This window comes from Olea europaea, chromosome 22, assembly GCF_002742605.1.
Source record: "Olea europaea var. sylvestris chromosome 22, O_europaea_v1, whole genome shotgun sequence".
Classification (NCBI taxonomy): Eukaryota; Viridiplantae; Streptophyta; class Magnoliopsida; order Lamiales; family Oleaceae; genus Olea; species Olea europaea.
This window is the reverse complement of record NC_036258.1, coordinates 3,461,774-3,475,586: the sequence shown is the minus strand read 5'-3', so window position 1 is coordinate 3,475,586 and position 13,813 is coordinate 3,461,774. Positions and strand designations below refer to the sequence as shown.

The 13,813-nt window shown below is 33.2% G+C and overlaps 1 protein-coding gene, 1 long non-coding RNA gene and 1 pseudogene across 2 annotated transcripts; 1 reads left to right on the top strand and 2 right to left on the bottom strand.

The window, feature by feature from the left end:
• Positions 1 to 384: 384 nt before the first annotated feature.
• On the bottom strand, positions 385 to 2,453 carry LOC111371401 (L-ascorbate oxidase homolog). The gene has a single exon (XM_022993364.1). It carries the CDS (start codon positions 2,325 to 2,327, stop codon positions 657 to 659), a length of 1,671 nt encoding a protein of 556 aa, XP_022849132.1. The 5' UTR covers positions 2,328 to 2,453; the 3' UTR covers positions 385 to 656.
• Positions 2,454 to 3,351: 898 nt separating this feature from the next.
• LOC111371400 lies at positions 3,352 to 6,239 on the bottom strand (annotated as a pseudogene).
• Positions 6,240 to 6,784: 545 nt separating this feature from the next.
• LOC111371399 lies at positions 6,785 to 9,071 on the top strand. The gene is made up of 4 exons (XR_002698570.1): positions 6,785 to 6,978; positions 7,613 to 7,645; positions 8,100 to 8,167; positions 8,288 to 9,071. It is a non-coding gene; the product is annotated as an uncharacterized LOC111371399 (long non-coding RNA).
• The last annotated feature ends 4,742 nt before the right edge of the window (positions 9,072 to 13,813 follow it).

The window sequence follows — 13,813 nt, the reverse complement described above, 5'->3', positions numbered from 1 at the left end:
TGAGAAATTTGTGTCTTTTTTTTTCTTTTTTTTTTATTGGGTAAATAAATATATTGATCAAAATTTTGAGTGCAACTAGTCTGGGCATCTCCAAATTTACAGAATTAACATAACAGTCAGTCTAATGATCCTTTACAAGGAACTGAACATCAATCGAAGTTCATTTTGCCTGACTTGAGGAGTTCATCCCTAGCCTGCCTTCCGGTTTTCTCAAACATATTAGTTATTTTGATATATGATTCTGATGGGTTATTCGTACGCTACCTAGTTCTGATGGTTTTGTGTAAATATATACAGAGAAAAAGGAAAATAGTTAACATCTCTATGTTTTTTGAGTAATGTTTATCGTGTGTTGTTTATCATGTGGGAAGATCAACATGAAAATAATTCAAATTAAAATAGTTATAAAAAGTATAGCTGAACAAAAAAGTTAATTAAGCGACACATAATTCTAGTGAAGAAAATGATTTCAGAAGATGAATAAAAACAATAAGGGCATACAACAGCCATGCTTTGTTCTTCCATGCCGTTAATTTAGCGCATTTGTTATGCTCGACACAACTCAACAGTCCACTCTCCTTTTGTCAAATGCTAACTCTGGTTCAAGAGACGTGTTATGGTGTTAAAGTACTACTATTAAGCATATTGCATTATGTTCAGATAGTGTATGGAGGGGGCAATGGCAAACCGCGGACGATACCACACAACGGTGTGTTGTCAGGCATGTTGTACTCATCCCTCAAGGAACGGGCAGGGGAGAGAACACTGAAGTAGAGTTGTTGTCCCAAGTATACTCTTTCCCACATTTCTGACCTCAAGCTCCACATTCCAGCATTGTCCAATGTTGTCATGACTGCTGCCCATGAGTTGGGGTATACTTGAATGCTGTGCCTGCTCACTGCATCAAGGAGGTTGTAGTTCTTCCTCTTCTCGGGGCTCCACCTTCCTGGCTCAATGGCCACGGCGAAGAAGGAGTAACCATCGAGGTGATATGTCTGGATAGTCCGCTCGTGATTCTCAAAGATGATCTCCACAAAATTCCTGAAGGTGGCATTGAGCACATTGGGAGCCAAAGTCACTTTGGTATTCTCTTGTGGAGGCTCATCCTTCATGAGATCGTACTTGAATACCTTGTCAGATGCTTCAAAGTACTCCGCCAACTTGAGTGGAGTCTCAGAGTCTACATGGGAGACGCCATTGAGGCCAAAGCGAAGTTTACCATCGACGTAGGATCGAGAGTTTGTTAGTTTGATGGTGCGGGTGATGTTGATCTGGCCATAGTGGTAAGAGCCTTGAGGGTTGGGGCGAGCAGCACTGGCTGTCAAGTTCCACCTGAATGAGCGAAACTGGTTAATAGACCAAGCAATGCCTTCAGTATTGTCAGGAGGTGAAGGTGGGAGCTCTGGAGATGCTCGACCATTTCCATTGACATAGCGAATGATAGCAACAGAGCTGAGTTGGTGCTGTGCAAACCTACTGGAAACCACCAAGTAGTAGTCCTTGGGTGCTTGGTTGGCAGTAATCAAGACTGAGAGACATTGTCCAGCATGAAGATCCAAGGAATCATATACATTTTGCACGGTGTGAGAACCTTCCATCTCGACAAGTTTCAAGGTGTGGCCTTGGAGTCTAAAGTTGATGGAGGTCCTCATTCCAACATTGCAGACTCTGTATCTGTATGTCTTGCCAGATTCCATGGTAAAAAGGGGCTCGGCAGCCTTGTCACCAACCTTTCCAGACTTGCCATTGATTTGGATGCCATCAGGCCTGCCAATGGAGCGTCCACTGTCCAAGAGCTTCTTCAAGCTCTTGTGGCCCTTGTTGTACCAGTCACCTAAGACGACAAAGTACTCATCTGCAGGGTTGTCAAATGGAACCGGGATAAGATCTCGACTGTGGACTTGAAGGCCACCGATGGCACCAGATGCCTTGTGCAATCCTGTGGTGGGGAAGTAGTAGAAGCTTCCAATCTGGTCCTTGACTTGGAAATGATAGGTGAAATTCTTGCCTGGCAAGATGGGGCACATTGTACCGAGGGTGCCATCTTGCCAGGAGTTTTTCCTGTGCTGTACACCATTCCAGGTAAGGAGGAATGGCTCGTCAAGATGGTTGAAGACATTAACAACAATGTTGTTGTTGGAAGTGCAGTTGATCGTAGGACCTGGGAATTGGCCATTGATGAGGATGCCTTGTTGGGGAACACCCAATGGGGCAATGGTACCATAGGTGACGTTCCATTCAAAGAAATGATAGGGATCCTCAGCACGAACCATTAATGCCCCAGCTGAGAGGCAGATGAATAATGCCACAAAGGTCGTCCTCCCCATGGCTTGGCTTTACACTCTGCTGCCTGCAATCTCGATTTTTTATTTTTATTTTATTTTTATTTTTATTTTTATTTAAGAATAATCTGCCAAGAAGAAGGAGATGTCTTCTTCCAGCAGAGCTTGGAATGTCTCCTCCTAATCAATGGCTTTATATACATGGAAGGATAAATTCATCTGTGGTCAATTCTTCAACGAATTTCCCTTCTTTTTGCGTTTCCTCTCATTTTGTTCAATACTTTCCTTTCATTTCCTACAATTGCTCTCATCTCCTATAGTCTCCCCTTTCCCTGTACATTCGTTTGCAAATTTGTCATATATATATTCATTATATACACAATATATATATATATTTTTTTTACCCTTGCACATGAGGTAATACTATAAATAGATTCTACAACTCATTATCTAATCTATATACGTTAAATTTCCAATCACAAAAATTTTATCCTTTATAAATTATTGAGTAATATGAATCTTTTTTGCCACCGATTTGATTAATCTCGACATCTACCAACAGATTGGGGGGAATTCATTTCTTTTGCAACTAGTAATACGAATCTTTTTTGCCACTCAGTTTGATCCATATCAACATTTACCATGAGATTCAAAACAATCAATCATTTTGCAACTACGTCACGTCATCTTAAATTTTTTTCACATCTCCCTTCTCTAACTTGTTCAACTTAGAAAGAAGACGGGTAGAGATGTTCATGATAACAGCGACGGATAGAGTTTGGTCATTGGTTAATTATTTCATAGGACCTGGTTTAGAATTGATGCGGCCTTTCGCAGATAATGAACTAACTGTTTGCAATCACTGTTTCATTTGGCACGCAATGGAAGTGCTGCAAGCTCTGGTCATCAAATTTATCTGGACTACATTTTTTTTTTCTTTAATTTTTCACAAATTATGAAGAATCTATGCCCAAATAGATTATACGACACACCCTACTCTTATAGGGCCCTTATATCTGCTAGAAATGAAATTATATCCGCAATAATGTTTCAATGGCCAACAAAAATGTGGACAGGAAGAGAAAGGGGTTTTATTAGTTCCTGTGATTGATGTGAAAGGGGTAATACAGGTTTTCCTTGAAAGACAATATCTCTATAGTTGCATAACAAAATAATAGTAACGATCCAGCACTAAGCCTGAAATTGTGGCCGACAGTTTTAATGCACAAAACAATAAAGCAGCACAAAAATAGAATTGATGTCCCTCCCTCCAAAGGGAAAAATTATAAGCAGGACGTTATATAAGGGCATTTATCTGCAGTTATACTTTACCCCTTTGCAGAACCCAAACATAGACATCATCACTTCAAGGTCACAATCTTGATGATGGATGAAGTTCCAAATCAGTGCAAGGCCACCACAGCATCCCCCACCTTGCAGAGTCCTTCCGTTTGAGCATGTTCAATTGCAAATTCCAGTGCTTCCTCTGCTGATTCTTCATGAGAATCCCCTTGCAGATCCTGAACACAGAACAGGAACCAAACCCCTATAGATAAGGCTGTGCCTAGCAGGGGACTCATCACTACAAGACCAATCAAAGGAATTGGTCTTGATTTTGATTTCAGGAACCACAACAGACAATATTGGCATTCCAGGCCAGTACTTAGCCACCAATTTTGCTGTACTTCCACCTCTTGTTAAGACCAAAATAAGAGCAGCTTTCGCTGAGTGTGCTGTTCAAACTGCAGAAGATGCAAGGCTCTCTAATGGACTCATGGGGACTGGTGTATTAGCCATAATCCTTTTGAAGGCATCACCATAGTCAATTGTACTCTCAGCCTCTATACACATCTTGGACATGGTATGAACTGCAAGTTCTGGATAAGCCTGCAGCTGTTTCCCCGCTGAGCATCACACTGTCTCTTCCATCAAGAATAGCATTGGCAACATGCGTGGCTTCTGCTCAAGTTGGTCTTGGACACTTGATCATAGACTTCAACATCTGTGTTGCAGGGACAACAGGCTTCCCTTGGATATTGCACTTGTTTACCATCACCTTCTGAGCTAAAAAAAATCCTCACAATAGGAATTTCCTTCCCCAGATCACCTCGTGCCACTGAACGCATTTGAGTTTGGCGAGAATGTCATCAAAATTTGCCATCCCTTCTTTAATTCAGCCTAATAAAAAAATGGAAGTAATGATAAACAAGAAAATATATGATTAGCTCTCAACAAGAGAGGCTGTAAAAGATATCATGGGAAAACTTCTGGTCTCACTTTCATGATCCTCGGTGAAAAACCAATCAACAGAAACTTATGAGATCATTTATGGTCATGTGTATACAAGAACATCTTAGAGAGCTGTAATTCTTATGTCTCTGAATTTTAATTTACTTTAATTCACAATCAAGTCAAGTATAAACATTAGTATTTACATTCTTCTATGCAATCGTTTTTATAAAAATAATAATAATAATAAATAAAATAAAAAAGAAACAACTATTGACATACATATCAGGCAATTTGATTCCCAAACTTCTCGTTAATAGAACAAACTTCTCGTTAATAGAACATGATTGAATTTATTTAGTTTAAAGCTAAAGCAATGACCTCAATTTCAAACCTTTGACATAAGAAGGATGCTTTTGGCATGTTCACCCAACGACTTTCCGACGTCCTCCAGATCTGAACCTCTGTGAACAAATGAAAGAGCAATCATGTCAATATTATTTGGAACTCCCCAGTTTAATATATCTTCCTTGTCTTTTTCTGTCAAAGTTGGGAGATCCACGATAACCCCTGGCAGGTTGACATTCTTCCTCTGACCAAGAACTGCAGTATTCTCACAGCGGCACCGAACTAAGCCTTGTACTTTGTCACAAGACAAAACATTAAATGAGATTGTTCCATCTGCACACAGTATTACACTTCCAGGCTTTACACCCACTGCCAGTTTTTTGTAGGTCATGCAGATCGTATTCTCATCACCTTTGATGCTATAATCAGTGGAAATTGTGATTTCATGGCCTTGTTTCAGTTGGACAGGTTTCCCACCTTTCAAGAACCCTGTTCTGATTTCTGGACCCTGTTTTATTGCACATAGAGTGAATGTTCAATAAATGTCCATTTAACAAGGTTCAAAACAATTCAATCAATAAAAGTAAAATACAAATTGTCATTAACCAGATCTAAAATGAAGTTTGGCCAGCATTATTGACATGCTGTAAAAATAATAAAAATCACGGACAACGCGCTCAACAAGCTTTAGGAAAAGATGATTTGCCAACTGGAACACTTCTTAGTAGCTTAGACAGAAATAGATTTTGCAAAAGATTGAAAGAGCTTGGAAATTGGTAGCCCAAGCTTTCTATACAAGACATGCTGCTTTGATATTATCATACTATACATTGACGTGGACATAAAAATAATAAAAATAAAAACAGCACTGCAACATAACACAAAAATGGCAACATAATATCACACCTGCACTTCATTCGGTTATAAGCAAAGACCATCAGCTATCCTGATAATAGGTGTTTGTAGCTTTATGCACAAAATGGATCAAACTGAAGGTTAATAATTGATACGATTGGGGATGCATAGAGAGAACAATATATGTATCGAAAAAGAAAACGTAAACAGGGACCTTAGTGTCGAGCATGACGGCGCAATGGATACCGGTTGTCGAGGGTCTCCTGGTGATACTTGTGGGACCCATGAGAGAAACTATATCGAGCAAAAATCATCCCCGCATGAAGGAGCTTCGACCCTGGGCACCGACCGGGACGCCGGGCCCAGAGTGCATACAATCTTGGTCTTGGACCTCCTCTCTCTGATCAATTTTCCGTTCATCTCCATGGTATATTTGCCAGATCGCTTGAATGATAAATTTGTATTGACACCAAAATTGGAATGATAAGAATTTTATTCTGGTGTTTCAGGCTGCTTGGTTAACAAGCTGTGCTCTGCTCAATTAATTTATTAATTATTAATAACAATAGGCATGCCTACCTTATGCGTTGGGTTTGGCAAATGGATTCGGACCTCGATAAAGTTACGTGGAAATTACACCACATTCAGGGTTCGAGTTCAAATCGGACAGATCGCAAGCATTGAAAATTTATTGTCAACGGCCAACATCCATAATAACGGGAATGTTTATTAATATTTAATTAAATAATATTCAAAAAAATTGTATGGACTAGAATTAGAAGAACTGGATACACCACTAGAACTATAATTAAGTACGAACTTTCATTTCGGATGAAAAAAAATCGTTCTATAATTTGCAAAATGCTCTAATTTATTTTTTATTTAAACGAGCAATATATATTAACAAAATGTCAATATTCAGTCTAAAATTAAAGTTAATTAAACAAGTATTATTATATTAACAAAGTTGAAATTATTTATTTGCTTATATCAATTTTATGTGCTTGTATGATTACACTTTTTCGCAATCGATTTGTTGTGAACGAAAAGTGAGACACATATCCTCTCTCTCTCTCTCTCTCTCTCTCTCTCTCTCTCCGTCTCTCTCTCCTTAAGATGAATTCCACAGCCATTTTCTATAGGGTTTGATCTGCCTTCACAATTCCTTTATTGTGACAGATTGAAGATTCAGAGGCTCAATCAAAGGCGCAAGGTGTAAATTGCTTCGCTCCCAAGAGTTGTAGATTATTTGGGGTTGCTGCAGGTATGTTAATAATTCATAAATTTTTTGTTATATGGCTGTATTCTGTTTTTAATGTAACCCAAGAAAATGAAGAGGGGGAGAATGTGAATTATTCCCAGAGTGCACTAATGGTTAAGCTACTTTGGCAAGGAGAATAATTCACAAATGAATGTCTATTTAAGAATTTTCGAGAATTTTGAGAAAAAATAGGGTTCAGGAATACAAAATATGTTCATTCATAATTGTTTTGAATGTAATTTCCATAGCTTGAGAGAAATTACAAATGGTACTGACAATTTAGGAAAATTACATGGTTTTTCCATTTGGAACTCGAAGGGCTTGTGAGGGATTTGCAATTATAATTTCAAGAATTTAGGACACGAATTTCTAGATAGAACTCATTTTTGAATAAAAAGAAAAACAAAAACTAGCCAGATATACTGAACTATTGCTCATGGTTCTTGAAATAATGATGGAGGTGTCATGTGGATATCATCATCTAGTTCTAACTATGTTTTTCTGTTGGATTGGAATTCTTTCAATGATTGGCATTTCACTTTTGCATCTTATCCAATGATTTTTGTTACTTACCTTCTGTGATGATTGTCCGGTGTTTTTCAGTAACATCTTTCTCTCTCATCTCACTGTTGTACAGGCTTGTCCGTTGTTGCTTCTCGTTTTCACTAAGGTATGTGAACCATCAGTGGCTTCATTTTGAGTGAGGTTGCTTACTGTTATAGTTAAGCTACTTTGGAGTTTGGTTTTTTCTTACAATTGTTCATAACGTATCCATATTGTGCTATGAGAATTAGAATTTGTGTTATGTGACTATAATTAAATAAATTGATATGTTTCTCGATAATTTGATGAATATTCAATATAGAACATGGGTAGTCACAGAGTTAGGATTAAGAAACCAATGTCATGGGTGGATGAGAATTAACACGCTTTTATCGAAATTCTTTACGAGAAAGTGAAATCAAACATATTGCAATGTTCTACATTCATGAAAGACAAAAGGGGGCAGGATCAATGAAACTATGATAACTTCAACAAAAATGGATTACGACATAGATAGATTAAAGGGAAAGTAAAATCGCTTACGTAAGATTCACCGTATGTTCTATGAACTTTTGGGACAGGTGTTTCATGGGATCCTAATACCAACAAAGTTAATGCTGCAGAGGAAGTTTAGCAATACTTTTACACGGTATATATATTTATTACAGAATATTAACGTCATTAGTTTTTTATCTTATCAATTTTACCCCTTTTCGTTGAACATTATGACAATGTGGCTTCTTTTTTCAATGGTGGATTAACAAGTCAGATTACAAAATGTTCAAGAGGGAAGGATGTAAGTATTACCACACTCTTGAGGAGATATTTAGCGGGACTACAGCTACTGGAGAATTAGGCAATGCCTCCACTCAGCTCTCAAACTCATCAGAGGAAGAAAGGCAGCTGGAAGATTATTTTTGAATATGGGAGTGCATGTATGTGTGGATCATGACGATGAAGTCGATAAGGTTTCAAATACTCGTTGACGTGAGAAAATTGGTACATCGGAAGAATGCCGATGTAAGGAACCTAAAATAAGTAAAAGTGATAGACTTAAGGCCTGCATGGCACAGTGGTCATCTACAGTTAGTATGAGGAATGAAGAAACTGAACTTGGAACACTTTACCTGAAATAAAAGCTTACAAAGATCCAATGAAAATCATGTAATCAATTGGATAGTCAAGTTAATAGTCCGGATTCTTATTCAACTGTTATTTACTTAGACATTTAAACAATATGGAATTGGTGTCCAATGAGGTTTATATGAAAGCAATGACGACTTTTAAAGATCCCAATTTCAGGGTGTCATTTATGAAAATGTCAAGGGCAAGGAGAGGACTTATCCTAGAATTACTTGGATATGATCGTCATTTTGATTTCTCTAGTATCTTGTTGTTTTCCATTCTCATTATGTTGAAGGTTGAATAACTGTGTTATTTTCACATCTTTAAGTACTTTTTTCTATTTTTGGTGATGTTGTACTGTTTCATTTATGAACTTAGTAATGTTGTTGGTTGTATAACTGATGATGTTAATTTTTCATTTTAATTTCTCAATGCTTCATTGCTTATTTTATTTGAATTAATGATGGTTGATATGACTTTTGATCATTACTGTGGATATATTTTGTTCACAGTATGGCCAGTGAATCAAATGTGGATGAAAATGTGAGTACCGATGATGCTATTGATGAAGATTTGAGTGATGATGATTTGTTATTTATAGATAATTTTGATGCAAATTTTGGAGATTTAATGATGCTTATCTGCTTTGTTGCCAACAAAGGAAGTATCATCGGCAGGAGACCTTGTAGAACATCATTGCTTACGGGAAAATGTATATGCTAGAAATTCTGAATGAACATCCAGATGTGTGCTATTGTAATTTTCGTATACAGAAACATGTTTTCATGAATTTTTGTTATTTTGAAATAGAAAGGGCTGTTGAAGGATGGAAAAAAGTGAGCATCGAGGAGTGTGTTGCTATGTTTCTAATGATTATAGGACACACACACGATACAATATTATTGGTGATAGGTTTCAGACACTCCAACAACACGATACACAAATGGTTCAAATGAGTTGTAAGGCTTGTTTGTTAGTTTGACATTGAGATAATCCATCCGACAAATCAAGACATTGTGCATGAGCGAATTTTGCGTAAATATCCTTTCTTTAAGGATTGTATAGGCACAATAAATGAAACACATGTTGAAGCTTGGGCACTTGCATCTTGACAAAGATCTTTTCGCGGAAGGAATACAAAATGTGATGTTGACATGTGATTTTGATATGAAATTCACATTTGTGTATTCTGACTGGGAATGTACTGCTAATGATTTGCAAGTATTCATTGACACGGATACAAGAAGCTCGAACAACTTTCCAATGTCAAAGGAAGGTTTATTCTTATATAAAATAATTATTTCGAATATATTTACATTGTTACATTATGTAAATCCTTTTTTTATTTTACAGATCAATTTTACCATATTGATTCTAGCGATCCAAACATGCTTGAATTTCTTGCCCTTTATCGAGGTCAAAGATATCATTTACGTCACTATGTTGGATTTGGAAGACTATATGGGAAGGAAGAATTGTTCAACTATAGACACTCCTTGTGCTGTAACATTATTGAACGTTGCATTGGAGCTTTAAAGACAAGATTTCCAATTTTGAAGTTGATTACCAACTATCCACTTAGTAGGCAAAGACAAATTCCTACTGTATTTTGTGCAATACACAACTTTATTCGCCAGGAGCACACTTTAGATAAGTTGTTCGTTAAGTATTCGGAGGATAATATAGTGTTTCAAGATATACCGAAATCAAGTCAAGATCAAAAAATCATACATTTTGATGCTAGTCAAATAGCTCAAATGGGACAACTCAGGGATCAAATTGCTACACAAATGTGGAATGACTACTCAAGACGTTGTACATGATTTCGTGGATTTATTTTATATTTTGTTCAGTGTCTTCGTGTTTTGCCACGTAAACTTCTAATTGTATCTATTGAATTATGTTGCCAAATTTAATTTAGATTGTGTTCTTTTTTTTGGGAAAAAATTTCAAGATTCACCAACTTAAAATTTTATATATTATTTAATACTATATTAACATTTAACTATTAAAATTTATTGAATAATAATATTTCTTGAATAAATTATTGTAAAAAAAGATTCTCAAAATTTCAAAATGAAAGCGTTTTTAAGTTTTGTGTTCTAGAAAACAGTTTTCCAGAATAACAAAAAGAACGTATTTTTAGCAATTTCAAAAATAGACACTCAAAATACAAAACTCAAAATGAATTCAAAATTTAAAACTAAAAATTGAAACACGAAGAAAACAGTCACTAAGGATTTCGGTTTTTGTGAAAAGCGGAAGGGAAAGATTAGGGCGGGTTTGAATGAGTAAATTTAGTGGGTGTTTGGTGGTATTAAAATTAGATTTTTTAGTAGATTATGATAGGGGATTTTGAAATGTGTGATTGAAAAGTTGTAGGACCATGAAAGATGTGATTAATATTGATTAATTGATTTTGATTTAGATTAAAATCATATTTTACTCGTCTATCCAATCATTCCATCCATCACCCATTTAATCTCCATTAACTTCAACAAACAGAATGTGTAACATGACGAATGAAAATCTGATATGCCACTTAATGGACTTTAAATCAAGCCAACTGAGCCATAATCACTAAAATCCCAACAGTATAATAACAAGCTTCTATGTAGCCCCAAAAAAGGAAACAAATTCGTAAATCCAACATAAAAAAATTATAATATGAACAAAATAAATTTAAATAAAAAATAAGGAAAAAATACTCTCCGTGGACGAAGAGAATCTCTCCATCGACGGAGGAAACTCTCCTTTTAACTCCGTGCACGAAGTGATCTGCATGGAGTGGAATCACTCTGTGCACGAAGTGGCGATAATTTTTTTTAATTTTATTATAGTAATTTTTTTATTAATAAATATTTAATTTAAAAAAATAAATATATCTAAATATATTGAAGTTAATATATATTTTTTATCTATAAATAAGTAGCTTTAACAAATATAAGTTTTTTATTACTTTTAAATAATTTGAAGTGGTTTTTTTTATTTAATCACTTACAAATTGCACGGAGAGTGGTGAATCTCACCGTGCATGGAGTGATTACCTTCTTCTTTTTTCTTCTTTTTTCTTTTTTTAAATTATAGTAATTTTTATTGATAGTTAATTTAAAAAAATAGATATATCTAAATATTTACTTAAAAATGTTGAAGTTAATATTTTTTTTTTTAACCTATATGTAGCTTTTACAATTATAAGTTTTTTCTATTATTTTTAAATAACTTGAAGTGTTTTTTGTACTTATAAGTAATTTTTTACATCCTAAATAGTGTAATCTTTTTATTAATATTTAATTTAAAAACTAAATATATCTAAATATTTATACTTAAAAAATTTTAAGTTAATATTTTTTTACTCATAAGTAGCTTTTACAATTATAAGTTCGTTTTACTTTAAAATAACTTGAAGTGATCTTTTTAGTTATAAATAACTTTTTACAGTTTAGAAATAAAGAATAACTTTTACGTAAAAAAATATTCTAAGAATATTATTACTAATAAAATTATAGGACATGATTGATAGTTGATGACATAAGAAAATTGAAAAAGAATACTGTGTGTCAGATTCAAAGTATGTAAGTTGCAGATAAAATAGAAAACGACATCGTTTCTGTTCCACCAATTAAAAAAAAACTACAGTGTGACAAAAATATTATTTAAAAAATATTGCTACTAATAAAATTATAAAATTATAGAATATGGTTGATAATTGATAGTGTGAGAAAATGGAGAAAAATCATTGTGTGTTAAATTCAAAGGACCAAACTAGTTTCAAACAAGTTCAATGTGAAAATCAATGTGATAAAAATAAACGGTAAACCTCATATTCTCTCTTTCAAGATAAGGAGGAAAAAATTACTATTGAAAAAATTCTCCTTTCACGTAGTTACCTTTTTTTTTTTTTCCTTTTTAAATTATAGTAATTTTTTATTAATAGTTAATTTTAAAAAATTAAATATATCTAAATATTTACTTAAAAATGTTGAAATTAATATTTTTTATCTATAAGTAGATTTTACACTTATAAGTTTTTTTATTACTTTTAAATAACTTGATGTGATTTTTTACTTATAAGTAACTTTTTACGTTCTAGATAGTGTAATATTTTTATTAATATTTAATTTAAAAATTAAATATTTCTAAATATTTATACTTAAAATATTTAAATTAATATTCATTTACTTATAAGTAGCTTTCGCAACTATAAAATGATTAACTTAAATTTTTTAAAGTTTAAATATTTAGATATATTTAGTTTTTTAAATTAAATATTAATAAAAATATTACACTATCTAGAACGTAAAAAAGTTATTTATAAGTAAAAAATCACATCAAATTATTTAAAAGTAATCAAAAAATTTATAAGTGTAAAAGTTACTTATAGATAAAAAAAAATATTAACTTGAACATTTTTAAGTAAATATTTAGATATATTTAATTTTTTAAAATTAAATATTAATAAAAAATTACTATAAAAAAACAAAAGCAAAAGAAAAAAAAAAAAAAAAACTTGCATGGAGTGTTATTACTCCATGCACTCCATGCAACTTCATGGAGACCGTGCACAGTTACCTACTTTTTTTCCTTCTTTTTTTCCCTTTTTAAATTATAGTAATTTGTTATTAATAGTTAATTTAAAAAAATTAAATATATCTAAATATTTACTTAAAAATGTTGAAGCTAATATTTTTTATCTATAAGTAGCTTTTACAATTATAAGTTTTTATTACTTCTAAATAACTTGATGTGATTTTTTACTTATAAGTAACTTTTTACGTTCTAAATAGCGTAACTTTTTCTTAATATTTAATTTAAAAAACTAAATATATCTAAATATTTATACTTAAAAAATTTTAAGTAAATATTTTTTTACTCATAAGTAGCTTTTACAATTATAAGTGAATGAGAATTAATATTTTTTTTACCTATAAGTAGCTTTTACGATTATAAGTTATTATTATTTTTTTTAAATAACTTAATGTGCTTTAACTTTTTACATTCTAAATAGTGTAATCTTTTTATTAATATTTAATTTAAAAACTAAATATATCTAAATATTTATACTTAAAAAATTTTAAGTTAATATTTTTTTACTCATAAGTAGCTTTTACAATTATAAGTTCGTTTTACTTTTAAATAATTTGAAATGATCTTTTTAGTTATAAATAAT